The 27470-nt window shown below is 37.5% G+C and overlaps 1 protein-coding gene across 1 annotated transcript; it reads left to right on the top strand.

The window, feature by feature from the left end:
* Positions 1-593: 593 nt before the first annotated feature.
* Positions 594-27470, top strand: LOC110062946 (ubiquitin C-terminal hydrolase 7-like). The gene is made up of 42 exons (XM_089289729.1): positions 594-959; positions 1105-1282; positions 3343-3432; positions 5437-5510; positions 5876-5940; positions 8196-8284; positions 8585-8693; positions 8808-8896; positions 9101-9142; positions 9646-9700; positions 9964-10008; positions 10166-10201; positions 10319-10359; positions 11927-11976; positions 12312-12394; positions 12935-13044; positions 13623-13720; positions 15222-15277; positions 16740-16772; positions 17167-17211; positions 18332-18398; positions 19243-19312; positions 19928-19988; positions 20663-20733; positions 20944-21007; positions 21185-21286; positions 21400-21457; positions 21640-21678; positions 21846-21938; positions 22072-22139; positions 22221-22277; positions 22406-22449; positions 22996-23052; positions 23470-23569; positions 23993-24060; positions 24228-24618; positions 25190-25258; positions 25344-25391; positions 25893-25964; positions 26134-26182; positions 26315-26362; positions 26987-27470. The coding sequence occupies exons 1-42, from the start codon at positions 908-910 to the stop codon at positions 27091-27093; spliced, it is 3243 nt and encodes a 1080-aa protein (XP_089145855.1). The 5' UTR covers positions 594-907; the 3' UTR covers positions 27094-27470.

The raw sequence follows: 27470 nt of genomic DNA, 5'->3' as shown, positions 1-27470 counted from the left end.
ACTTGTCCCTCGCACCCCCACCAAAATATAAAAGCTCTCCACGCCTCCACGACTGTACTTCATTTCCAAGAGCATGTCAGTTCACCCCCTTTTGTGAGTTTACACTGAGCATGCAAGAAAATATGGTTGTCCTAAATAGGTGCTCCAGCTTGCAGAATTAAGTCATCCCAATCAGAACTGCAAAAAGTATTATGAACCACGGAAAAACTTGAGACTGATTAAATGGTTTGAGAACTATATTATCAATTACAGAGGGGATATTACGTGGCCGCATGGAAATGCGAAATTTCTCTTCGAGTGTTGAAAAATATTTCACGAGCGAGCGTAGCGTGCGAAACAAGGGACAACCGGAAATACATCTGTGTTAGCTTGTGTTCGCAGGCTTGTGAGTGCAGCTAACGAGTAAAATATTTTTCAAAATGAGAAGATTACTGAAGCATCGATTTAAAAAATAAAAATAATTGCACTAAAATTATTGTCACTTTGCGCTATATATTGACGCGCTAAAGGACTCTGTTTAGTGGTATGGGAACGAATTACGTGCAAGTACAGTTTCGAATCTATCCCCGAGTATAGTGGGGACAGAAATACTGCCCTAGAAAACTGCGCATGTGCACTACCCACACTTCAATGCGAGGTGCCTCGGCTAATGTCACAATGGTGGACGAAAAGAGTTTGGCCAAGTAGATTTCCTGTACTTTTTATTTCATTTACGTTTAACGATCCTTTACCTCGCCGTTTGATTCTGAAACTTTCGATGCAATAAGGGCTCATCGCCGTGTTTCCCGGTACGGGATTTTGGGACGCAATTGGCCGCATAGCTAGTAAACACATCAAGGTAGTAACGGGGACTCGCTCTTCGAAAAGTCGTCCCAAGATTTCAAACTGCAAAGACGAAGAAGAAAGTATGAATGCGACAGAAAATGAAAGTGATCAGGAGGAAATGGACACGAAAGAAGGTATGTCGTATAACGGTGGTTTATACCTCGCCCGGACTTCCACAATGTTTGAATTGTGCGCATTAAGGAAGCTAGAGTAGCTTGTTACTTATAGGATTTTCAAATGGCCTTGCACACGCGTTTGATTTGATTTTTTTCTCGTTAGATGCCGGTGGCGATTCTACCGTACCAAATGGACTTTCTTCTCCAAGCGAACCACAGGATGTAGTGATGGAGGAGGACACTGCGAGACCTGAGGGCTTTATTCGTTTTACCGTGCAGAATTTCAGCAAACTCGATAAAGCAACCTTGAGTGACCCCATATACGTGAGGAATTTACCATGGTAAGAATATCAAGTTGATACAAGTTGTCAAAAAAACTAGGGAATTGTTGACCAGATTATAACGTGGGTGTTTTATATTGGTTAAAATCACTTTAAATTGAAGAATGTGAAAAATCCCGTCCTGGGAAGAACGTAAAGTTTCCCCCGCAATCTGTGAAGTTTATGAATTATTCATTCAACCGTTAATTTTGTTATTTTATCGTGTTGCCAATCTGATCATTATTTTTAGCTCTGTTTACAACGACATCAATGCTTTCATGTCTGTAATTTACGTACAGACTTTCGTTTAAATTGATCTAGCTTACACTGAACTCCGAAAATAACAGGAGATTCATTTACATGTACTGTACTGTCAACATGAAAAACATCTTCCTCAATGTAATTAACCTAATTAGTTTTAAGATGCACTGAGGTTGTTTATTTGCCACCTGCATTCTATGTTTGCAGATTCAGTAGCTGGAAGTAAAATTGTTGTTATGAAAATATTAGCTTTCTTAGCCAACATATTGCCCTCACTTGTTGAGAGCAGAGAATATCTTAAGTTTTTGTTTCTCTATTGATCCTTGCATGGTGACCTATTGTTGTTTGTATAGGTAATCGTATGGTTTCGAGTTCAATTTGGAATTAATTTTCACGAGTGAGTTTTTCAAAAAGCTGAAATTGCACGAGCCGCTTCGGCGAGTGTAATTTCAGCTTTTTGGAAAACTCACAAGTGCAAATTAACTCCATATTGAACAAGAAAAACCATCTGATTACTTATTAATAATCTAAACATGAAAAAATTGGTGGGAGGAAGTGCCGGAAGATCTTTCTTGATGCCATTCTTTTCTCATTTGAGAAAACCTTTTTCAAAGTTTCAGCACAAAATTTTCGTGATCATTTTACTTAATATCATTTTCTTAGAAAAGTTCCTATTGTCTTTCAGTCAATCATAATTCAGAATTTCGATGTGTAATTTGCACTGGTGTTACACTTTTTGCACTGATGTTATACTTTTTGCACTGGTGTTACACTTGAACTGCACTGCTCTTAGCCAATCAGAATCAAGTAATTTTTTTATGTGTATTATTATGGTAAATAATGTATGCAGCTTTGTTTACATTTAGAATGATTTGAAATTTTGTAGTTGGGATAGTTACTTAACACTCACGTCCTTAACTAATTGTATTTCATAAATAAGGATTTTAAATTCATAGTTTTCAATCTCCCAGAACCTTTTGTAAACTGTTTCATTTTTTTGTGTGAAAGAGGAAAGAGGAGAAGGGGCTCGGACGGGGAAGACTGTCTAATTTCAGTTTTAGTTTACACGACTTACGTGATAACTATCTTTAACTTTTGTGATAAAATATACTTGTGAGTCAAATTGAGACCATGAAAATAGCACAAAAATATCTTTTAAGTGTGGGTAATTACTGCCAAGGAGCTTTCGACACCAGGCTCTGGTTGTTAATGCTGTCCACCAGATAAATCTCTATCCAGTAAATAACACAGCTGGTTTTGCTAACCCTTAATCTCAGTTTGGGCCCTTAATTCAGCTCATGTGACTGGGTCGTGTTTTCACCCCTTTGAACAATGAGTTCCCAATGGACAGCTGCAAAGTTTAGCCTTTAGGTGTTTCTCTTACAAATATTTTTGCTATTGTTGGTATTGGCTGAAGTGGAATGCAGGAAAAGTCTATAAAGCAAGGAGAACTATCTATAAAACTTCTTACTTTACTTCTAAGTTGCATGTAAGTTCTAACTAACAATCATACTTTATTTAAGTGACAACCTACCATGCCAGAGAATGAAGAAATGATTTGAAAGCAAATAAACATCCACCAATCAAAACCCAAGGATACAACTCTTTGAGCCAGTTAAAGAAAACCTTGCTTTCTGTCATGTCCACTGAGATAATAATGTTGACAACTGTCTGTCAAGCCCTAAACCTCAGAGTTTGCATTTATTTGAAAGGCACAATAAAGCAAGAGCAAATTTCTGTGGCTTTTTGAGTCACATAAACTGCCTGAATTTCTTAGATCAGACGTGTCAATATGCATTGACTGTATTTTTGTGTTCTAGGCGTATCATGTGTATGCCAAGGTACTCCAATCACGAGAAAGTCAAAAGTGTTGGATTCTTTTTGCAGTGCAATCCAGAAGCAGAATCATTGTAAGTGTGCTACATGTTTCAGTTGAAGGGGTGCATGGAATAAACCCCGAAGTGACTTTTGAAAAGTTTTGAGTTAGCTATGATTGAAATACCTCCCAACAATTTTTAGTGCCGAGTGCACTATTGGGATGGTTATGGGAGCTGCCTGCCGCTAAGGAACTAAGGCGCTATGGTGCTATGGTGCTATGGTGCTATGGCGCTATGGCACTATGGTCCTATGGCCCTATGGCGCTAAGGTGTAAACTTTAATGTTTGTTTAATTAATTAATTTCAATTAATTAATTAGCCTAGAGACAAGGAAGTCGTGGGGGTAAAGTGGGAAAGGTACATGTGTACTCTACGTAAAACACATTCTATCGCTGTCACTTCACTTTGAACATCGCAAAGCTATATATTTGTTTCAGGTAACTTCTTGCTCTCCTTGTGGTACCATTCTTCTTAGAACAAAACTAATTTGCCCTAAACGCATGCGTAGATTAGTTAGCGCTCGTGACTTCTATATCAGGTGAGGGATACATTGCATACGGAATCACGCACAAATGTTGAGTGGTTTTCCTTATGGTAGAGCTCAACATGTAAGACGCATGCGTTCTAGCATCGTTAGTGTTATACACTATCTTTCCACGCGGTATTTTATATATCATGTCATGTGACCAAGGACAGCAGTTATTTTTCAGGTAGCGCCATTTGTCCCTTTTTATTGAAAAAGTGAAATGTTTCTGTGGCTGCGTAACTTTTAGAATTGCACACAGGTCGGTTCAACAAATATCTGCTGTTTTCAATTTACAATAGTGTGCTTGTCAGGGTTCAAATGTATTGCTTCTCCTCAGCAGCTTGTTTATTTCTTGCCTTAATTGTGTCTGTAAGAGAGACCAAAAAGTTCCCAAGTTAGTGGCTTTAATACTCCGCAAATTGTAAATTTGTAACAAAAAAAACCAGGAAAATGCTCAAATATTGCTGCAGACGCCGTGGCACCTAATGAAAGCGCAAATTAATTTAATCAGTCTTTGAGGAGACTCATTCATATCGGCCAAGTAGTGCTGTTTATCCTCAATACTTTTCGTTGAAATGCTTCTCAGCCATCAATATCGTTGTGTGTTAATTTTGAATTGTTTTATTGTTAACAACAAAGGTGGCAACAGAAAAAGAAAGTGGTATTTCTGGACTATCTGATAATTAAATTAGTTCTTGTTCATCAGTAAAAATTTGCAGTTTTTAGTAAAACAACATTTCTGTTCTGTTTCTTCATCACTACATCAGATATTTAACTTTCTTTCATTTATCTCCAAAAAACAAGGACATCTTCCGTATGTTTTGGAGAAAACAAGGATTTCATATTACATGCCTTTGCGAGGAAAACAAAAGTATCAAGTTACAAAGTTGGTGTGAAGAGCTAAATTGTCATGTTTGCTGCTTCAGCGTATTATTGAATTTAAAATGAACGAAAATCAACATAAAACACCAGTAGTAATTAATTTGTGCGTAATTTTTGGACCTTGAATGAAAACACAACCTTGAAACATACACACTGCAAAGGGGAAAAGCTGTAGCAGACTACCAAGGTAGACACAAACCAGAAGTGAACCGAGCAGGGGTGAGTATTTATGGGACTACTGTACCAGAGCTATCAATTGCGCTCTGCACTATCTGAGATTGTCTCACTAGTTTCACAATTTACTCTGGTATTTATTATTACTAGTAATACAAACTAGTTCTTTTAAGACAATAATGAAAACCAAACTAAAATGTGAAAATTGGTGGGAGGTATTTCAATCCTAGCTAACTCAAAGTTTTGTAAAAGTCGCTTAGGGCTTTATTCCCTGCACTCCTTCAGTTGAGTTACTTCTTTATATCAGAGTTTCAATCCAATTCCACTCATTCTCTACCAGCATTTGCTTCTTTCTTAGTTCTGAGAATTTGTTGGTATACAAGGACCTAGTTGACAATTTGACAATTAAATGTTGATCACTCGTGAGAATTCAGTTCACTCATCTCTGTTTATAGATCATGGTCTTGCCAAGCTTCAGCAAGGTTGTCACTCTTAAGTCAGCAGGAAGGTGGTGAAGACTTCACAAGAAGTGAGTCCTAGATTGATAGAGGAAGGATACTCCATACATATAATGTAAATGTAGCTGATAAGCTTAAAGTGCCCTTCAGAAAGGTACCCCTATTGATATGATCTGAGTTATAAATTTAAGACTATATTTGTTATTGGAGAAATTAGAAGGGAATTCTTTTGTGAAGGATCTTGTATGTCAGTTACTTTATTAATCTTCAGAAACATCTTTAATACTGCTCAGCAGAGCCCCAAACAGAACGCAGTTACATTTACATGTACATGTATACACAGGTATCGTGAGATACAGATTGGCTGTAGAGAGATTTTGTAGAGAGTAAAGAAAATGAATCATCATTTGTTTAATTTCTCTTTCTTCTTTTATAGAAATATCCCATCTCTTCTTTGCTAAGGAGAATGACTGGGGATTCAGTCACTTTGTACCTTGGAGTGTAAGTCAGTTTGATTCATTCTGAGTTAATTTTAAAACACAAGGATACAGTTATTGAAAGGTTGGAAAATGCAATTGAGAAGATGAATCAATATTCAGGGGATAAGTGTTTACTAAACAAATTACACTATCCACTTGGGAGTGATTTGTTTGACCAGTGGATGACACGATTCACCTTTAAATGACTGGGCCAGCTGTTAACAAATTGTTAGAATTGCAAATCTGTTTTGATTAAGTTCAGTAGACAGGCATCTTTCTATATATAGCTATAATCTGTCTGTTGCTTGAGACACCTCTGAGGTGGGACTTAAAATCCGTTCTCATGATATAGCCCTACAGATGTCTGTGTGGTGTCAGGGATTTGCACACAGTGAACAACCACCCAGAAACACAGTATGGATAAACTGTATAAGGCTATTTTGTCCATTTTAGTTTGATTCCAATGTGAGACCTCTCAGATTAGTGGTAGATTGTGCATGCTAGCCTGCAGAGCAGGTGAGATTTTTTCGAGCGAGCGCTCACATCGTAAAAGGTTTAGCCGCCATCTTGAATTTTTCATGCAGTGGAAGACTGGGGAGAGAAAGAAAGTTTTACGAAGGGGGTGAATGATAGGCAAGAGGAAGGATAGGGGAGGGGTGGAACGAAGAAAATCTCGCCTGCCCGAGGTCATTGTTCTTTTAGGAAACTCCGTTCGCCCACGAACGGAGTTTCTGATTGGTGTGGCGTGATCCTGCCTGTCAATTGTCTGTCAGTCAGTTTCGTTTCGTTCGTGCGGGTAAGAAACATGGCAAACTCTGTCGAAAGTGATGTTGTTAGTTTTGATTCCGCTCTCGAGGAATCTCTCAAGCGTTTATGTGAACTTGGAATGTCTCGCGAATTACGAACGGAGCAAAAGGACGCAATTTCCACACTGGTATCCGGAAAAGATCTGTTGGCAGTGCTACCCACTGGCTTTGGGAAAAGCTTAATATTTACGTAAAATGGGGTTGACTAGCCTACACGACTTCTACGGTTCGTGACATTTGCACATTTGCCGTTCTCTGTTCGGTCACTCGACCTTTCTTGTCGCTTCACTCGTGTTCGTGAAGGGCACTTCATGTTGTGTAATAAGGAAGAATTTTAAGCGAAGTTGAGCCGTTAGATCGTGCTATGGCAAATTTTTATAAGTCATAGGTCTGCATGGTTTGCACTGTTATCTGCATGTCGACTCGTTGAGTTTGACACCTCTGTAATTTGCCATATGTTTATGCATTGTTTAGACTCATTTCTATTGCAAGATATGCTTTTAAGTCTCCATGAATTTGCTTTTGAGGGACAAAATATGAAATTTACCGTGAACATGTTGCTTACTTGCATTCTATATTGTGACACCGGGCCCGGCTGTGACTAGAACTGTTTACAAGCACAGTAGGAAGATCCTTATCACGGATATCATATTTGTTCTCGTACGATTTCCTTCGGAGACGCTGTAGCTTTACTTTGAGAAAGCTATCCGTTTCTCTAGAGACATTCTTATGTTTCTTGCAGCTATCTGATGGAGCTTATGTTTCTCTTGCTCGATGTATAGGTTTATTCCTCCTTTGGTTGTTCTGGCACCACATGATTCAAATGTAGCTGTTTACGTGCAAGTCCTGTTAACTGTTCTGCGTGTTTTATATGCCATTGTTCGGCTTAGTTCAGGCAAGACCATGGTTTCGATCCTCCATGTGGATCTCATCAGTTGCCGGTATTTCTAAAATACTCTGTACGTCTGAAGTCGCTAGCGCAACAGGTACCTCTGTGAGAATGCAAGACATCCTGCGGCTTGGCACAAACTTCTCGTGTTGTGTTCCCTTGGTAGACTTCCGGTGTTGAGAAAACCTCATTTTGATTGGTTACCCACTCATTTCCGGAAATGCAGTGAAGCGCAACTAATCAGGAGGTGTTTCGCATTTTAACGGGCTTTTCGGGCAGGCGTCTTCTCATATTTCCCCTCCCCCATCCCCCACCGTCTAACATGGCGGTCTAACATGGCGGTCTAAAAAGGCGGTCACAAGGTTGTAACGTTAACTCGCCCCAATAAGACGCCTGCACTGCAGGCTATGTGCATGCCAGCAAACAGACACCTGTTACACAGAGTGGTTTTGAATGTCAGAGATATAACTACTTGCATACATGTGTGCTAAGTGTGTGTTACTTTATATCTAGAAGTTAGGTTCTGTGGTTTTGCGTGTACATCCTTGTGTTTATGGATTTTGTTATTTTCCCATTCCATAGGATGCTCTTGATCCTAATAAGGGTTTTATCAAAGATGACTCCATCACTCTTGAAGTACATGTAGCTGCAGAAGCTCCTCATGGAGTGGCGTAAGTCTTGTCTTTTCCTTGTTGTTAGAAGCAAAATGGATACAGAACTGTAAATAGTCAACAAGTATTGACAGAAACAATATTTAGTAACATGTTTTTCAGTTTCACTTTTACCAGCTGTGCCTTGATATCAGAAAAAGGTAAAAACATATAGTAGTAAATTATTATATTCAGGTTAGATCAAGTGATGCTGAAAGTGTTTCTATAATGCAGCAGTGTTTCATGGTTTGTAAGAGTACTTTACAGTAGGTGTAGCATGAGGTTACATGTACTAAGTACATTGGGTTTATTTCTTTGTAGGTGGGATTCAAAGAAACATACAGGCTTTGTCGGACTCAAGAATCAAGGGGCAACATGTTATATGAACTCATTGCTGCAGACGCTGTATTTTACAAATAAACTAAGAAAGGTAAGCTTAGTGAATTTCCAGCAATTTTTAGAAGGAAGAAGTTTTGATTGCAACATTGTTGATATTGCCAGAGATGCAATGTAAATAGTATCCCGCTTATTTTTGTTTGGATAGGCTGTGTATCAGATGCCAACAGAAAACGACGACCCAAACAGGAGCGTAGCTTTTGCCCTTCAAAGAACTTTCTACGAGTTACAACACAGGTGAGTGTAAAAGAGAAGCTTCTTACAGTTAGGCTTTCCAAATTATGTAGTCAATCAATTTCAGTTTGGAAAGTGCCTTGTTGTCCGTTCTTTGGATACTGGATTTGCACCCCAGGTTTTAAAACATTCATTCTTTTTACATTTGTATGTGATCATTTAAGTTTCTAACATCTTTGAATGTTTGAATTCTTGTTGTCATTGCAGTGATAAAGCAGTAGGTACAAAGAAGTTAACACGGTCATTTGGGTAGGTTTGGCTATGTTTTTTCTTGTTATCAATACTTGCAGTAGTGAGCAAGTAAATATATGCTGTACACTGTAAACAAATCATGCTTCTATTTTAAGATTATTTAATTATTACAATTATTTAGTGTATTCAGATGTGTGGGTTATTTATTTCCCTTATTTCTATGCTGAAGGGAACAGCCTTGGGAACATTAATTTTTCTCAGTCAAGAATGACGTGTTTGGAAACAATTTCTATTTTCCCACACTTGTTCACATAATATACAGTCTGTAGTTCTCGACGGGTTTTAGTACATGTATTTCATTGGCAATTCACCTACTTTATTGCAACAACAGTTGGCGTGAGAACTTGCTGATTGCAGGGATTTCTTGTTGAGATTTAGAAGTTTGATGATAGTTGAAACAGTTTTTCACATCATCTGTTGCTTCTGAGATGCAAAACACTTGTTTTAGCGAAAAAGAATACCAGTAAACATCTAATACGTGACTGCTGGTTTGTTTTCAGGTGGGAGACACTTGACAGTTTCATGCAGCATGACGTTCAAGAGCTCTGTAGAGTGGTAAGACTGCTTATCAAATTTTTAGTATAATTTTATGCACAATTTAAATTTCTCCAGGGACAGATTAAAAATCCATGTCTTAAACGTGGATGTTGTCAAGTTCTAACAGCCAGCCTCCATCCTTGAAATAAATATACCTTCAGTAATCCTAATCTAATACAAACTCGCCACTTTCTAGTTTCATTTTGTGATTGGACTGTGTATATGGTGAATGTCTACAAGAGGTCACCATGGTAATAATATCATACATTGTTTCTGCATAGTTACTGGACAACATGGAGAGCAAAATGAAGGGAACGTGTGTTGAGGTATGTCAAATTGTGGGTGACTCTTGAATAGTACTGTGAGTGTCCTCCGCTGATTTCTGTGAAATACTGTGTATTGTATGTTTATGTTGTGGGTCGACTTGTCCTACTAATGCAGGAAATAACAGCTAGTTTATTTAGAAATTATTTTCATTTATAGGGCACAATTCCTAGACTGTTAGAGGGGAAAATGCTGGTAAGTTGTCAACTTTTTTATTGTATGATGTGTAATTTTGTACTTCTTTAAAGGGAATTCTTGCAACATTATCAACACAAGTTTCCATTAATAATGTTGATCTTGTGTTTCTTGCAGTCATATATCAAGTGCACAAGTGTAGACTATGTATCACAGAGGTAGGCAACCACATACCTATGTGTACCAGTATTCAAAACTTGTCTTCTAAAGTTTCAAAATAAACCTTCACTGACTTTATCTGGTATCGGATTGAATAACTAACCTTGTACACTAGTATTGTTTATTTCTGGAATAAGTCACACTTTAAATTCATGATTGTGATCTATGCTGCCTCTTGTAAAGCAACCCCCCCCCCCCAAAAAAAAAAAAAAAATGTGTGATTCAACATCTCTAGCATTTTTTCATCAATAGAAATTAATTTCTTTAACCCTTTACCCCCTAAGGCAATTGGCAGTTTTTCCCAAATCAGCAAATAAATACAGTCTGCCTGCGTACAAAATGCCATTTGAAAGCCACTAATCAGCTTATTTAAGAATTGACATCAGCAGCTATGAAGGAGGTAGACATTTTGAGAGAAATTGCTTTAAAATGGGAAAATGAACAACTTCAAAAATGTATCAATTTTCTACTATATTAGGTATACCCCTAAACTATAGCTTATTTAGCAGCTCTTAGTGTATAGCTTGATATGAAACAAGTCTTGCATTCCATTTGCATCCCGAAAAAGGAACTAAAAACTTCTGGGGGTGGTCAACCATGTCTTGGATGGGAGGGGGTCAAAATTTTATGACTTCAATGAGCAGATCTTCACAAGACAATTTTCATGGCAAAAATTCATAGAAATCTATCAAATTTTCACAAAGTTATGACCTTGTGTGCCAATTTGCACTCTTAGGGGGTAAAGGGTTAAAGTGTTGTCATGACAATATTTGTATCTCTCCTATCTAAGCCATTTTAAAACAGAAACAAGTAGTCTGTATGAGAAGAAAAATGTTGTTTACTATTTTCAAGTATTTCTTTTCATTCCAGAAGTTTTCAAAATATGAAAATTAGCCAAGTGATGACATCATAAACTCAACCAAATTTTGATCAAATATGATAAAGAAAGATATCTCAGTCAATTTACATGTATATCAGAAATTTGATTCCTTGCAGACTATAATTCTACTAAATGTGCTCTGCAATATGAGCTTAACAGTTTCGTTACCATGGCAACATACTGGGTTCCAGACCTCCCCAATGTTAAAGGCTTTTCTGGCCACCTTTGGCATCCCATGTTGATATTTGTCAATGGTGCCTCATCTGCATGATCCAGTGATAAACTTGCGTTGATTAATCATCGATGGAAGTGTAAAAAGAGGCAAATGATTGACGATTACCACTAAAAATAGTTCTTTCGTTCACAAAAATAGATCAACATGACGATAGGAAAATTCTGCCCACTTCCGGAACCATTCAGATTGCAGCATTTGTTGAATTCTGCTCATTCATGAACTGAGAAAAAAATAAACAATCATTATAATAAACTTGTTCATTTGCACTTTTGGTAGCAGGCATCGTGCCTTGGCTTTGGCTAACACTAAACTGGAATTACTCATAGCTTATAACCAGAGTTAGCTTTTACACAGAATAATACTAAATACAATGTGAATACATACAGGTCTTTGTGGTATCGTTTGTGGTTCTAAGAGCCTTGTGAAATTAACGTTTTGATTTCCTTTTCAGGGAAGAGCCATTCTATGATATTCAGTTGAATGTCAAAGGCAAGAAGGACAGTAAGTGTTTGAACAAATTGTTGATTTTATATAAATATGCAGTCACTAAGGTGTTTTCAGGGGTGAATTGTGTTTTATACTGAATTGGTAGGAACTGACGAAATGACAGAAGAGCAGTTTAATTTTGCCTTGCATTTTTACATTATTAAGTGGAATTTAATTTGAGGAGTATTATTTTAGTTGAAAAGTGTTGTCCTGTTTCTGAGCAGTGTTTTGTCTTTTAATGATAATGTTTACAGTATTGTGGTTTAAATTTATCTTTGGATTTAAATTTTCTCAAATTAGTGTGATTTTCATTATCATAATATGGAATTTGTTTTACCATATTCCTTCAGTTTATGAGTCTTTCAAAGAGTATATTGCTGTGGAAACATTGGATGGAGATAACAAATATGATGCGGGTGAATATGGTCTGCAGGTCAGTATCACATGGGGCTGATAAGGGTACAGGGCTAATGTTGGATCTTAAAATGCTTTTGGTGCTTGACTTTTTTATTAACCGAGCATCAAGATCCTCAAAGTTCGTGAGAGGTTTATTTTGTGTTGGCCATCATTTCAGTGTGCGCAACAGTCTTGTCAAAATGTACTTGCAGCTTGCAATTCTGCAGCCTACAGAAAATTGTTAGCCGCCTACTGTACTTTACAATGGACTTCAACAGTCGTATTACTAAATAAAAAATCCATCTCTGTCTTTTGTTGCCTACTTCTTCAACCTGTTACCCTGCTTTCCACTACAACACATTATGACGGGGCTGATGTAATGATTCTTTGAAAAAATATATATCGCTGAGAGCCCCCTTTCTGGATCTGACCCTGGAAAGTACTTCATGTATCCTTCCAAGTTTAGTCCAGAAAAACATACATGTACATCCCTTGCCAGTGCTAGTTCAGGGTACTTTTTATCATGGTTTGTCTTGGATGTGTGTATCACTTGTGTTGTTCTCTTTTGCCCTGACAGGAAGCTAAGAAAGGTGTAATTTTTGCAAAGTTTCCTCCAGTCCTTCATCTGCAATTAATGAGATTCCAGTATGACCCAATGACAGACACAAATGTTAAAATAAATGACAGGTTTGTTGGACTGTGTGTTATCACTTTCTTTGTTATTATTAGGATTTCTTAATAGTAAGTTCAAATTGTTTGGGTGAACTATTCTTTCAAATTGGATCAAGTTTATATTAATTCTTGAGAGTTCTAGGAAATATGCTTTTACTAATCCAGACATGCCTCTTCGTTTGTACTGATTAAGATCAAAATTTGAGACTTGCCAGGACTGTAGCCAGTAACAGGCAAACCAACGTACTTGCCTCAGTCATTTGTTTTCTTGTTGTTGTTTATAGTCATCATAAACATCCTAAATACCTAGGAAGATAATTTAATCATGGACATTGCCTCAATCATATTTTTTTCTGGCTACAGCCCTGCTTGCATGCATGAGACTTGGTGACAGTCTAACTAACTGGATAAATAAAAAAAAAAAGGAAAAAATAACTTGCACTAGCAAATGCATACAAGTCTCCATTACTGGTATAAAGAACAGCTTTTAAGCACAGAGGACAAAGATTGGCTTGACTATCCAGAGACAGTGAAATAAATTCCTGGCTATTGTGTTTTTGTTTCACACCAAATTGTTATGGATTTCTTTTCAGATGTGAATTTTTTGAGAAGCTTGATTTAAACCAGTTTCTTCAGGATCCTGAAGACCATTTAGGCCATTATACATTACATGCTGTTCTTGTACATAGCGGTAAGTCAAGTCAGTGTGGAGTGGCTGATTATTATGGTCAAAAAAGAAAACTTCACAAATCAGTGGGTGAAAACCCTTAAACTGATGTGTAAAATGGAATGGGTGAATTGTAATGGATTGATGGCTGCTAGCCCAGAGCTGATTACTCTCATGCTGGTATTTTTGTCAGTATATACAGTATATATTTTAACAATTATTCCACAATCGTGTGTTGGATATGAGTTGGCTATAATCATCTCATATGCAACAAGTGTGGATGAAATAACTGTTTTATTAAAAATGCCCCCCCGAATATAGAATTTAACTATTAAAATAAAATAAAAACACCAAAAAAACCTCATGCTTGCCATATTTGTAGAGCATGGTATAATGGTTCATAACCCATGATGGCCAAGCCAATGAATTGCAAATGCATTATCCCATGATCCAATTTTTAATAGATATTGATAGTACCCTCCTATACTCCTGAGTGGAGAGAGGCAGTATGTGAGTTAAGAGTGTTATCATTAACACTATACAAGTTGAGAGTGTTACCATTTACACAACATAATCTGTGACACTACATACACAGCTAGACTTAAACTTCTTGGATTTATCAATTTCAAGTTGAACGCGTCATGGCTAATAGATCCCTATGCTCCTTATGGAAATAAGGTTTTGTTAAAATGAAATAAAATATAAAATATAACAAAAGAGTCTCATATTGGGGCCCAACAAATCTGGTATTAATTGTTTGTTTTAAGGAGGCTGAACACAATTTCCATGTGTGCTCTTGCTAATGCGATTCAGCGTGCACACAAGGATTACACAAAGCAAACATGGCGTCGATACAGAGATCATTTTATTTGGTCAATACCCTCGCTATCTGTGCTTTTTTTCTTCATAAGTGAACGCAGTGTATTTATGGCTTTACTCTTGTATAAAATGTATTTTTTACTGAAAAAACCCTGTTAAATGGAGTGCATGTGTGGCAAGGCAAAAAGTTGCAATTGAATGCGGAATAGCTTTCTTGGAAATACGCTTGTTTCTCAAGAACCACTCATTAGAATTTCATGAAATTTGGCATGAAAATACTTAAGAAAACAAGTTACTGGAATATTGAAAAAAAGTGAAATTTAACAGAGGCAATTCTACATATTCCAGTTAACCTTCTACAAGGGGTAATTAAAGATCTCTCTGTAAACATTATAAAAATAGTGTTAACTTGTGAGGATTGTTACAATCTTGTTGCATGCAAATGAAAAAGAAAATCTAACGACTAGATTTTCTGCAAACAAACAAAAACGATTTTAAAGACCTGTTTATATTTATTCATGTTGCCATGACAATGGCACATAACTCAGCTTAGCTATCAAAAATCTGGCGTTTGTGTTGTTAACTTGCGTTTTGCCATCTTTGGCGACCAAAGGATCAAGGGTCTGAGAGAAAAAGGAGAATGAAACACAGGTATCAAAACTGTGTTCAGCCACCTTAACCATAATGTTTGAATTATTATTTACAGGAGATAACCACGGTGGACATTATGTAGTTTATATTAACCCCAGTGGTGATGGAAGGGTAGGTTTTAATGACTTACAATAATGGTTGTTTATGCAGCATTACAGCTTTGAAATTACTACTTGCATGTGGTTTCTTAAAGGTGGCTCCCTATACATGTAGTTTTACGATCACGCGAGCGCTGAGGAAGTAATCTGCGTGCACTCAAAGGAAAATGTCAGTGTTTTTCCATATTTTATTACGTCAACATGAGCACAAAAAGCAAAACTGACAGTGAATTTTCTTGGGTTTCCTTTGGTGAAATTCCGTAAAATTTGGCAGATTGGTAGTAAATATTTTACTTTAGTTGGAGCTCAATTTTCAGGGAATTCTATAAAACCAGATTTTTTGTAGCAGTAAAAGACAAAAATTTGAAAATGTCAAAAAAAACTGCCTTTACAAACCCTGCTTTTTTTGTGTTTAAAATTCGTATCCCACCATATTCAATGTACCGCAAATATTTGGGAAAATTTCACGGAAGGAAATTCAAGAAAATCACAAATAAAGCCCTAAAAACTGTAAACAACGCATTTGTTTGGGCATTTATAATTCAACATTAAAAGCCAAGATTTTAACAGAGATGATGGTAAGGCCTGGTCCAAACACCGCTCCACTCATGTGCTGAACCAAACTTGATTGAATTTGACTTTAGAGCGGCTTTGGAGTGATGCCTGTTTCAGACGGCGTACTTGCGTCGAACTTAATTCGGTAAGCTGGTGGTAACAATTTTCGACGAGAAAATATGCGTTCTGAATATGCAAGAACTCTGTCCAAATAGAAAAGCTGTGACTAACATTTCGCTGTTGTAGCAATATTTAGGGAAGCAAATTCAAACTCAAGGTTCAGTGTTTGTATTTAGACAGGTTTTCTCCTGGTTAATTCGACTGGTTCAAGGGAAATCTCATAAGCTGGGCTATTATCATGAAGAAAAAGCAAAAAATGAATTGGCACTTGAAGGCATATTTTGTTGTCTTTATTTTTAGCGACGACTTTGAGCTTTATGCATGACTGGTCATGCCACTCAATTTTGAGCCAATCATGAGTCCTGTTATATGAAAAATACATTACAGTAATTTATGCATTAGGTTCGACACATGAGGAGAACGCCGTATGAATCAGCTGCCAGTCCAACGTTGCATAGTGCGACAGACCCTGCTGAATTTTAATGTTGATTGCCGCACCAAACCTAACTTGCGGACCAAACTGATTCAAACGCCACTCTTCTGCTGTACTTAACTCATCAGTTAGGTTCGGCGCATGAATGAGCAGCATTTGGAACGGGCCTAAATCAACATATCATCATTGCTTATTACATTTAATAAGTTTGAAAGGACTGGGTGTAAAAATGAATGCAAAAACACCATTCAAAACATAACACTAACGTGCGCAACGTGATAAATGATTACCCTATGGAGCCACCTTAACCTGGTACTTGTGCATGGTATTAATTAATTCACACTGACAGAGATTCCTTTAATTTCAGTGGTGCAAGTTTGATGATGATGTTGTTTCACTGGTTAGTAATTCCTTTATGTAGTGTTTCACAAAACGACTTTTCTTCATTACTAATGATTGATGTAAACAATAGTTTGTTTAAGTATTTGGTGCTCTTTAAGCATCAGATGCACCTTTATATATGCATCTTAATGCATCAGATGATTGTGCATCATCATTTTCTTCTTTTGAGATTTGTGCCTCTCAAAATGCTTGACATTTGAATGTAATGGATACTTTTTTTCGAATAGTGTTTTAATAACTCTTTGAATCCCAAGTTCAGAATTCTCATCTACTGCCTTCCTTGAACTTGTTTTAGAGAAGAAAATTAGAAAAAATAATGAACAAAAAAACTAGTTTTGAATTGTTATTTCCACATCTGTGTTTTATCCTAACACCAGTGTTGAATTTTTCAGGCCACCAAAAAAGAATCAATTGACAATAACTTTGGAGGATATGAGGTACACAACTAAATTAAGAATTAGTTTATGCTTAGCGTGCGTATATTGAGTTATGGATACACGCGGGAAGTTTGGAGAGCCTGAAAGAAGTGTAAGAGTTGCTCGAGGTGAAAGTCGAGAGCAACTCTAGCTTCTTGAGTGCTCCTCAAACTTCCAAGTGCATCCATAACTCGATATATGCTCAGCTAAAAGCATGAACTAATTCTGTTATAACATGGTGACAACAACTTGGGTCACTGAAACATGTTTTATTTGTGATTGACTAAGATTAGTTCTCACGATGCGCGGTGAATGAAAACAAAGGTCATTAGGATCCTAACATGCCACAATCAATTGAGCAACAGTTGAACGAAAACGCTTAACCTGGTTTCTAAAATTGTCAATGAAAAATTCGCTTCTTCAAATTAATTATAATGAAAATGTAGGCAAGCAAAGTCAAAAATACTCAATGAAAATGAAGACAAATAAAGTCGAAATACTCAAGTTTGTGTAAACATTTTAGCCAGGCAAAAGTCAAAGGCTCGAAGTAGAGTTTGGATTGTTCAGAATAATATTCACATTTCCGAAAACTTAACAAAAAGAACTTGCACTAAACTAGACGGAAATGTTGCAGCTCAATTGAAACTGCACACATCATGTTATATATGCATGGCTGTGTGTATATAGAGATGGCTCTATAGGAATTACATGTAGGCAGGACTAGTACGCACGCTATGTTATAATTATAATAATTATTGTATATTACATGTACTTCTTTGGAAAACACCTTGGTGAAATGCTCTAGTACATACACAGGGTAAGTTTCTTTTGAAAGAAACTTCATCAAATTTTCCCCATGAACATATCATTTAATTATTAGCCAGTGCCACATTACTGAGATGACTGACATGGGAAATACTCAGATCCAAATTTTGGCTGTGAATGGGACCAGTCAACAGGTTAAGACACAAATTATCTCTGGTCTTGTGATGCACAACCCGTTTCATGCAGGAACTGTTGTTTCTCTAGGAAGTTAAGCAGTTTTGTTCCTCTTATAATGTTGTGAGGCATTTGATGTGATATCCATTCTTGTTTCTGCTTAGTGGACAGCAGTTGATACTGATCAATTCATTCTTGCTAGGATGACATTACAGTAAAGCACTGCACAAATGCTTATATGTTGGTTTACATTAGAGACAGTGAAATGAGTAAGTATCTACAAGTGCAGACCATTGTCTTAACCTCAAAAGCAGCTACATAAGAGATGCTGTATATTAGAAAAATTAGCTAATATTGTCATTTGAATCTATCTCACAGGGGCTCAGTCACGGTATTTTGAGTTATTTTGGCCACATACAAAATTACCTTTAAATGGTAGGAAACCAGAAAATAACAGTTTAATGAGATAGAAAAACACCAAAGAGGTAACGATAAACCATAAAGGAACAAGGATGGCTAAGGATGGAGAAGATTAACACAGATTACAAACGACAAATTTGAAAAATTGAGGCTAAACTTTTCAACATGCACAAACCATCTTTGTTTATTTTCAATTTATTATTTTTTCTTTGCTGTTTTTAAGCATCAAAACACTGTTATTTGAAGGTTTCCTTCAATTGAAACATGTATTTCTATCAGAAAAAACAACTTGAAATGTTGTGACATAACTTTTTCAAAATGCATTTATTATTTCATCGTCTAGATGGAATGATAGTATAGTCTAACCTCGACACTTTTGTCTGGTTGCTGTAACATTTTGCCAGTACCCATTTGTACATGTGTGTGAAGAAAGGCACTGTGAGAATACTTTTCTTGCCCAAGAACACAACACAGTGACCCTGTTCAGGGCTGGTACTTGCATCTCTTGATCTGAAATCTATTACACTAAATATTGTGTCAAGATAAAGCCCCTTCAGATAGCGGCCAGACTCATGTGCATTTATTCCACAACAAAGCTGCTCTTGATTTAATTGCACCTATTGCATCTTATAGTAGGAAAATTTTACCAGTGCATGTTGAATAATGAGTGTATTGTGTTGTCGTTTTTCATAGATGATATTCTTGAAAACGTTGATGAGAGTACAATTCCTGACACACTTGTACAAAGATTACAGGAAGAAAAGTGAGAAGAACATAGTTATTAATTCAAATTGTAACAACACTTTCATTTATTAAGTAATTGAGCAATGGCCTGTGGAGATTCTCGACTTGTGGTTGCCATGCCCATCCACCTTCTGTGCCTGTATGATGTCTTCTTCTGGGAAACAGTGGGATTAAGGAACAAGTCCCCTCATGTGAACTCTCCTTTTTATCAAACATTATTGTCACAGGGTCAAATGTGTCCCTACAGTTGCCTATTCTTCCATCATATCAAACAGTTTTAAATCCAGACTGTTCATGTTTCCTGGTTGAGGGACAATTTCTTGGAACTGAAATAAAGCTTATACACTTGTAACAATCACAGAGGAAAGCACAGTTTTCCTGTTTTCCATTTCTTTTGTGTAAACACAAACTACAGTGGATTTTCCCCTTAGGACTGGTCCCTTTGTGTAAACACTACAAAGGATTCATGTCAAACACAACTTTCTTCAATGATGGGGTGATTGTTGCATTACAATGTATGATTTTAGAACTGAAGAAGTGACTGTTATTTTGTCATTGTGCATCCCTTGAGGATAGCATAACGTAAGTTTCAAGTTCGTGATATGTGTTTGATGCATCTGTGATTGCCTTGCAGGAGACTTGAAGCCCAGAGAAGAAAAGAGAGACAAGAGGCTCATTTGTATGTGACAGTGGATGTAAGTGTAATCAAGAAGAATTCCTGCCATGTGATTTTATTCTCACATGAAGACAACCTTCCTTTCCAGAGATGGTTTTCCTTATTCTCATTACGTGTCCACTTCCAGGGAATTATTATTTGTATTGAGAAATGAGATGTTGAATATTCTTTAATGCAGAAGAGGTAGCCTTGAATGCAGAAGTTCTTTAAGCTCGTCACAGACTCCTCCCCAAATAAATAGCTATAGGAGAGGTAGCAAGAGGTGTTTCCTTTGCCATAATCTGGTAACCTCCAGTGGGAGAACACAGAGCTATAGCAATAGAATGCACAAAGCCCACCTTTGAGCATAATGACCTTTTAGGCTGGTGCTTATCATTGGTCTCAGTAGCATGAACCGATTACAATGTACATGTAGAATAGTTATTTTTTCTAGTGGATGGAATGCTAGTCCATCACAGGTTACCATACGTTATCTGCTTATATGTACATACTCGGATGGAGAGAGGCACTGTGAGAGTAAAGTGTCTTGCCCAATAACACAACACAATGTCCCTGGCCAGGGCTCAAACATGGAACGATTGATCCCAGTGTCCAGTGCTCTGTATTTCCTTTGGCTGTGGATTTCTGTTAGTATTTTTGGTGTAGTTCAAGTATTGGGCATGGAAAAAAGTGAACTTTGTTTTGTTATTTTAGGTTGTAACTGAAGACCAGTTTGCTGGACACCAGGGGCCTGATCTGTTTGATGTTGAAAAAACAAAATTAAAGTGAGTGTTAGTTAATAAAACTAAACAGATTGTCATAACTTAACTCGCCGAGCAAAAACTAGTGTTGTGTTAACTGCATTTTGAAACCGCACTCGTGTCCTTCAAGAGAAGATTTTGCCTTCTACGTTAGTCAAGGTAATGCCTGTTCAGGAGGTCACTTCCTCTGGTGTGGACTTTTCGTCATATCTTATTTCAATTTCTTCCTTGTAGGAGTTTCAAAGTTCTAAAATCAAAGAAACTTCTCGAAGTGATGGACATCCTTGCAGAGGGTCTGGTAAGTAACATGAACATACCCATAGGTAATAATTTTGAGAGCCCACCCGTATACAAACAATATGTTTTTCAGCCCCGCTCCCCTTTGAAGTCATATTTTTAGGCAGACCCCCTTCCCAAATCCCGCCAGGTCCCCCTCTTAAAACATTAACGTTTCCCGATCTTTTTCCTATTGCAGGGCTATCCAGTCAATCAAATTCGACCCTGGCCACTTCAGCCAAGAAGTAATGGTACAACAAGACCAAGCTTACTAGATATAGAGGGAAGCTTTGATAAAACGGTGAGGTTTTAACTTAAGCCACAAGAGTACAGTTAACCTGCTGAAGGGGTGTTGTAATGTGAATGAAATGTGAATTATCTTATGTTTAAATTTTGCTTTTCTCTTCTTTGTAGCTGGGTCAGTTAGTTGACGGATCGCAGTGGTGTATTTTTGTGGAGACGGTTGATCCTGGTGAGAAAATTGTTTTGAGGAGTACTCACTGTACAGACTTTGGCCGTGACATTGACAGCCTTACTTACGCCAAAAACTGAGGAAACGCTAAAATAATCATTAAAAATGAAAACGTCAGTTTAACTTAGTAATTTCCCTATCTCATAAACTAATTGTTGGCTTGTTTGTTTGTTTTTTCGCAGAGGCAGGAAAAGTAGGATTGCCAGTGTTCGACAAATCAAGTACGTAAAATTACTGGCTATCACGACTCTTTGACGGAAGTCAAACTTCGTTTTCTTCTTCTTCCTTCTGGATTTTTCTCTATGGTTTGCCATTTAGTTTCTTTGATTTGGTTAGTTTAAAATACTTGATTGTGTCGAGATCTAATGATTAAAAATCTCCATCACAGATGATGTATTGTTATTCTTCAAACATTATGACCCTGTTGAAAAAACACTGTCTTCTGTGGGCCATCTTTACATCCCCCTGTCAACGAAGTTTGGTAAGTGAGAAGATTTCTTTGGGTTTTATTAATTAGCATTTTATGTTTGTTTTCTTGTCTTCTTTCCCTTCGTTAACCTGTATACAGACATCAATGTTTTCTTCAAATAAGACTTTCCTTGTGTACTTTGTAGCGGATGTTGTTCCCGTGTTAAGTGAGCGAGTCGGTTTACCGCCAGGAACGCCAGTGAAGATGTTTGAGGTGAGAATGAATGCTGTCATTGCTCCCAATCCATTTTGTCTTAATTTTTTTCCTGAATTAACACCAGCAATTGATTTGCAGGAAGTAAAAACGACCTATGTGGAGGAAATCAAGGATTTAAACATCTCCTTTGAAAAGGTATGTGTCGAGACTTTATAAAGCAACTGAAACATTATTTGACTGGTCCGTACTTTATGCTTCTCGCGCTTTAGTCGAACTTGTTTTGAATAAAGAAAGCTTGACAAAGGATCTGTGTTATTCAACAGGGAGTTGAAGAACTCATGGACGGCGACATCATCTGTCTTCAGAGGTTTGTTGTTCAATCGTTGTCGTATACAGATAGTCAAGCCTCTCCTTACAGATACTTCCTTTATGCGGCACCTCTATATTACGGAAAGTTCGCTTGGTACCAAAGAAACCAGAATTCGTTGAATGTCTACCTGTAATACGGACACGATTTGTGATATCTGGATACTAACTTGCCAGTGAGATCATGGTAAAACCCAACCAAATGATGGAACAATCGGCCATATTTGTATTCTTGGTATAGGAATGGAACTAGAGGGAGGCTCAGGCGGGGCAATATCATTCAAAAGGCACTGATGCCACTTGCATTTGAAAACTCCCTGCATTAGCCTCAGTTGCAAGCTAGTTCCAGTTCAATACCGAGAATACGAATATGGTCCATTGCATTTCTTCCTTAAAACCTGTTATTAAGAGATTGTACATTTGCTTGTGAGATAACGAGAGGTTCAAATGGCCATAATTTGTCTTATTTTTCTACTTGTAATTGGTTTCAGTTGATGCTGTACAGTGTAGCTAGTTAATTTTGTCATTTCTTTCGTGTCACGTGTAGAGGTGAACCAGAGGTGCTCAGTGCTAGTGAATTGCCCACAGTACAAGACTACTTCAGGTAGCAAATGATTGATGTACTATTTGTTGAGGTGTACAGTGTATGTAGAAACAGGGCCATTTCGTGATTGTCGAAAGTAAGCCAAGTTCGCTTTGATTTTGCAATCCTATGATTAGTGATTGGTTCAAAAACCTCGCGCCATTTTCTCAGCCAATCAGAAGTAAAACCAAGAGAAATCCTATCACTTGCGTACATGACATCTGCGTTTTGCGTCAACATGTGCTTCGAATTTTGATTGGCTCACGGTTGTCTGTGCCCTTTGCGACTGGTTAGAGGGATTGCTTTGGTTTTAGTTTGAGAGAAGTTTTAAATTTAGTGTCGTAAAACCTAGGTCCAAATATTACCACAGACAGACCAACCACTTTGGTTATTTACACAACGTAGCTGTATGGACTCGATTATTATTATCTCTTGCAGGGATCTGCACAACAGAGTTGAAGTTGTATTTTGTGACAAGAATGTTGTAAACGACCCTGGGTTTAGCGTGATGCTTTCGCTAAGAATGAACTACACGCAGGTTTGTCGGGCAGGGAATGAATAGAGTGACTTTATAAAATCTTTCACTCTTAATCCTCCACTCAATGAATGTTGTATCATGCCTGTGGATTGAACCCTAGTGTGTGACCATTTAAATGAAAGCTATCGAGCCGTGCGTTCATGTGGTGCTGTTAATTATGCTGTATACAGTGGTTCTAACTTTTAAGTTTTGGTTATTGAGCAGTACTTACTGTTTATCTTGTTGTTTAAGATTGTGCTATCTTTTACTCTGAAGATGAAAGCCAAGTGCGTGACCAGTCAAGATAATGCTATTTAGCAGTACGTTTAAACTGGGGCCGACTGATCTTCATATATCACTTACCGTAGGGAGTAGCTAATTTATGCCTATATTGTTATTGTACCCACACGATTTCAGTGTGCTTTTTGTGTCTCCGATTCCCAGGTTGCCCGAGCTGTGGCATCAAATCTTGAAGTCGATCCCATGATGCTGCAGTTTTTCAAGGGACAGGCGTAAGTTAACAATTCTTGACTCCAAACTTGCTTCTGTGAAACATTACGCAAAAAATCTATTTATTCTCCAGTTGATTGTGATATTTACATTCGTAGTCTTATGCTCAACTCACAGGAGCGACGAGGATGAATGAGTGAGTGGTTCTGATGCTTGGTTTTCGTTTCAGATATCGTGACGCACCAGGAAACGCGCTACGTTGTACATACGAAGGAACTCTGCGAGATCTGTTGATTTACTACAAGCCGCGTGGACCGAAGAAACTTTACTACCAAATACTTAGTATTCCTATCGATCAACTCGAAAACAAGAAGCAATTTAGATGCTTTTGGGTCGCTAACCAGTTCAAGGAGGAGAGAGAACTCATTCTGTTTCTCAACAAAGATGGCACGGTATCAGACTTACTCAACGAGGCGCGTGAACAGGTGGACTTGCAAGCCGACGGCACAGGGAAACTTCGACTCTTAGAGATTATTAGCTCTAAAGTGTTCAACGTTGTTAACAACGAAGTGGCTCTGGAACATCTTATCAACCAATCCCAAAGAACGTTTAGAATAGAGGTAACTTTGTTCTGTTGGTGTTTAGTGTACAGAGCGAGTTGTTTCGTTTGTTTTTAAAGTTTGGGCTGGAAAACTCCTTGTATTGTGAGTCGGCAATGAAAGTTAACTCTTCTTTGAGACAATCAGGTTGAGGCTTTATTTTCACTGCTGTTGTGTACTTACTCAAATTTAATATATTTCATATATTCACTTGCCAAAAAAAAAATTACAGTTGCCAAACAAATATCTTTTGTCTTAATTTTTTGTTAACTGGAGAGTTAGTTATAACCGATAGGGTAATGTTGGTCTAATCCTGAGGTCGTTGTTTGGAATCCCGCCTTGGTCGAATAATTTTTCTATCCCTGTTTTCTTCCCTCTTTTCTATCCCTCTTGTTTCTTGTCTTCCTTTTTAGGGCTAACTCTCAGAAGGAGATTTCCAGAACTTCAATTACTTTAGAGTTAATTACCTACTTTCTTTTATCTGGGGGCAGTGGTGCTGTTTCGGAAATTCATTGTGCAAGCATGTGTTGAAAAAGATCTATCTTCCAACCTGTTTACTCGCGGACCTAACGTGATGTAAAATCCGTTTCAGGAAATTCCCGAAGATGAATTAGAAATAGGAAAAGATGAACTTTTAGTCCCAGTGGCGCATTTCAATAAGGTAAAAACTACTCTTCTCTTTTTTCTTTGTTTGATTTTCCGTACTTATTTTGAGCATTTGTAACCTTTTTCCTTTTTATCATCAGGAAATTTACCAGACCTTTGGAAATCCGTTTTTAATCCGAATAACTGACGTAAGTGTAGCTACCTTTTTCTCAGTTTTGTATTTTTGTTGTCAAATTTATCACAGATCGAGAGTAGAAGTCCTGGGGATAGCAAGCAAGTAATGGTAGACGTTTTACGAGCCCGATTCACCCTTTTCTTCATTAGATCTTATAATAACAATGTTTATAGCTTGCTTCGAACCCATCATTAAACAGCAAAGCGTTGATTTTGTAGGGCAACATTTTATAAATGACTGGTATACATTAAAGGTTCTTAAGTTTATCGTGGAAATGCTTTACAGTATTATAGAGCAAGTATTTAGAGCAAGTTAATTAAGTATTTATTCCACGCACTAAGTGTTTTCAACAAATACCCAATGTGAGCACTCTTAAAGTATTTTATTATCTTCAGGACGGAATTTATTGAAACAGAACGAACTGTGTTAGACAACCGTTATGAATTTAAGTTGATCCTTAGAGTTTGTTTCAAGGAGAGGACTAGTTGACTAGATGCTTTACGTCTGTTTGCAGGGAGAACCGATTAACAAGTTAAAAGAAAGAGTAAAAGAAAAGATAGACATTCAAGAAAAGGAATTCGAAAAAGTAAGAATTTTTTTATGCCGTGGTTATCTAATCATATAACTGAATAGCTATTCGAACATTGTGACGTCAGCATGACATTCTAAAGACATGTCATGTTCCTTACACCAAAGGCTCGCAGTATTTTAAAATTTTTGCTACTGCTAAATGACGTGTCTATATTTTCTTCAAGGTTAAATTTGCAGTCATTCACATGGGACGAGCGATATACCTTCCAGAAGGTAATATGTTTGTGCATGTTTTGTCCATTCTTTTATCAAAATCTTGATTCTTGTGTGGTTTTAGTTTATCGACGTACAGCTAACAAGCTGAATGTATAGTGACGTATGTTTCCGTGCATTTTTGTGTTTCAGAATCAGACAAACCTATTTCAGTCAAAGATTTTAAACCCCAAACACCAGGTGAGTTCACACTGTGCTTGGGATATTCCTTAGAACTCTCTTTCACTGAGTTTTGCTCGTAATTCTGTGTTGAATTATACTGTAGTAATTAGCTACCGAGTCAGATGCGACAGTACGATGTTGTCGGTATTATTCCACGTTTTAGAAGTGGCTACCTTCCCTTAATAAGGCCCCGTTCACACTACGCCGAAAGAATTAAAAAACGGAGGTTCCACTCTGAAAACGCATCGAATGTTTTCCGTCCACACCACGCCGGAGAAATTTGAAAACGTAACAATCACCGGTCATTTTGGATTTGTGTTATAGGAAAACTCGGTCAAAGAAAAAAAAAAATCACATGATCACCGTGACTACATCGTTTTCGAAAAGCTCCGTTTTCAAAATGTTTCCCGTCCACACAAGACGAAAAGCCGGCGTTTTCAAATTCCTCCAGTTTGAAGAGCGTTTTCGAAAAGCTCCGTTTCGGTGGCGGATTAGTGTGGACGGATTAGTGTGGACGGTAGGCCAAACCGTAGAAATAAAGCTGCGTTTTCAAAGTCCTCTTGCGTAGTGTGGACGAGGCCTTCGAAAGGTGAGCCATGCATAATTACATTGGTTGACAGACTTGTCTTGTTTATTTATCAGCGTCTCAGAGTATGAGCAAACCTTGGCTTGGCCTGGACCACCTTAACAAGGCTCCCAAACGATCACGGTATAGCTTCCTTGAGCGACCAATCAAAATTCACAACTAGGGGACGCGAAGTCGTCTTTTAAAATGCAACAAGTATTTTTAGTATGAGGAGGAGTTTTTGTAAAGAAAACTCGAAGAATTAAGTTAACTATCTGGGCTGCAGGCAGCAGCTGCTGAGTTTTTGCTGATCTGATGATTTGTACAGTTGTAAAGACCTTTTTTTTGTGCGGCAGTTTTTAGATTAATTACGGGATGACTTGTGACCTCCTCATTCATATGGAATTTGCTTTAAAAGCTCTAGTAATTCACCTGTAACGCGGTTGCAATGTTCTCTGTCACGCAGTTTTTCTGTTTTGAAAAATCCTAAATTAAAATAATCGATGATCTACAACTGCTGGAGTACATTTCTGAGTACAAATAAAGAACACATTTAAAACA

Source organism: Orbicella faveolata, unplaced genomic scaffold (assembly GCF_042242905.1).
Source record: "Orbicella faveolata isolate gen_17 unplaced genomic scaffold, um_ofav_v1 contig_2, whole genome shotgun sequence".
Lineage (NCBI taxonomy): Eukaryota > Metazoa > Cnidaria > Anthozoa > Scleractinia > Merulinidae > Orbicella > Orbicella faveolata.
Note: the sequence above shows the minus strand (reverse complement) of the source record. Positions and strands in the feature narration are given on the sequence as shown.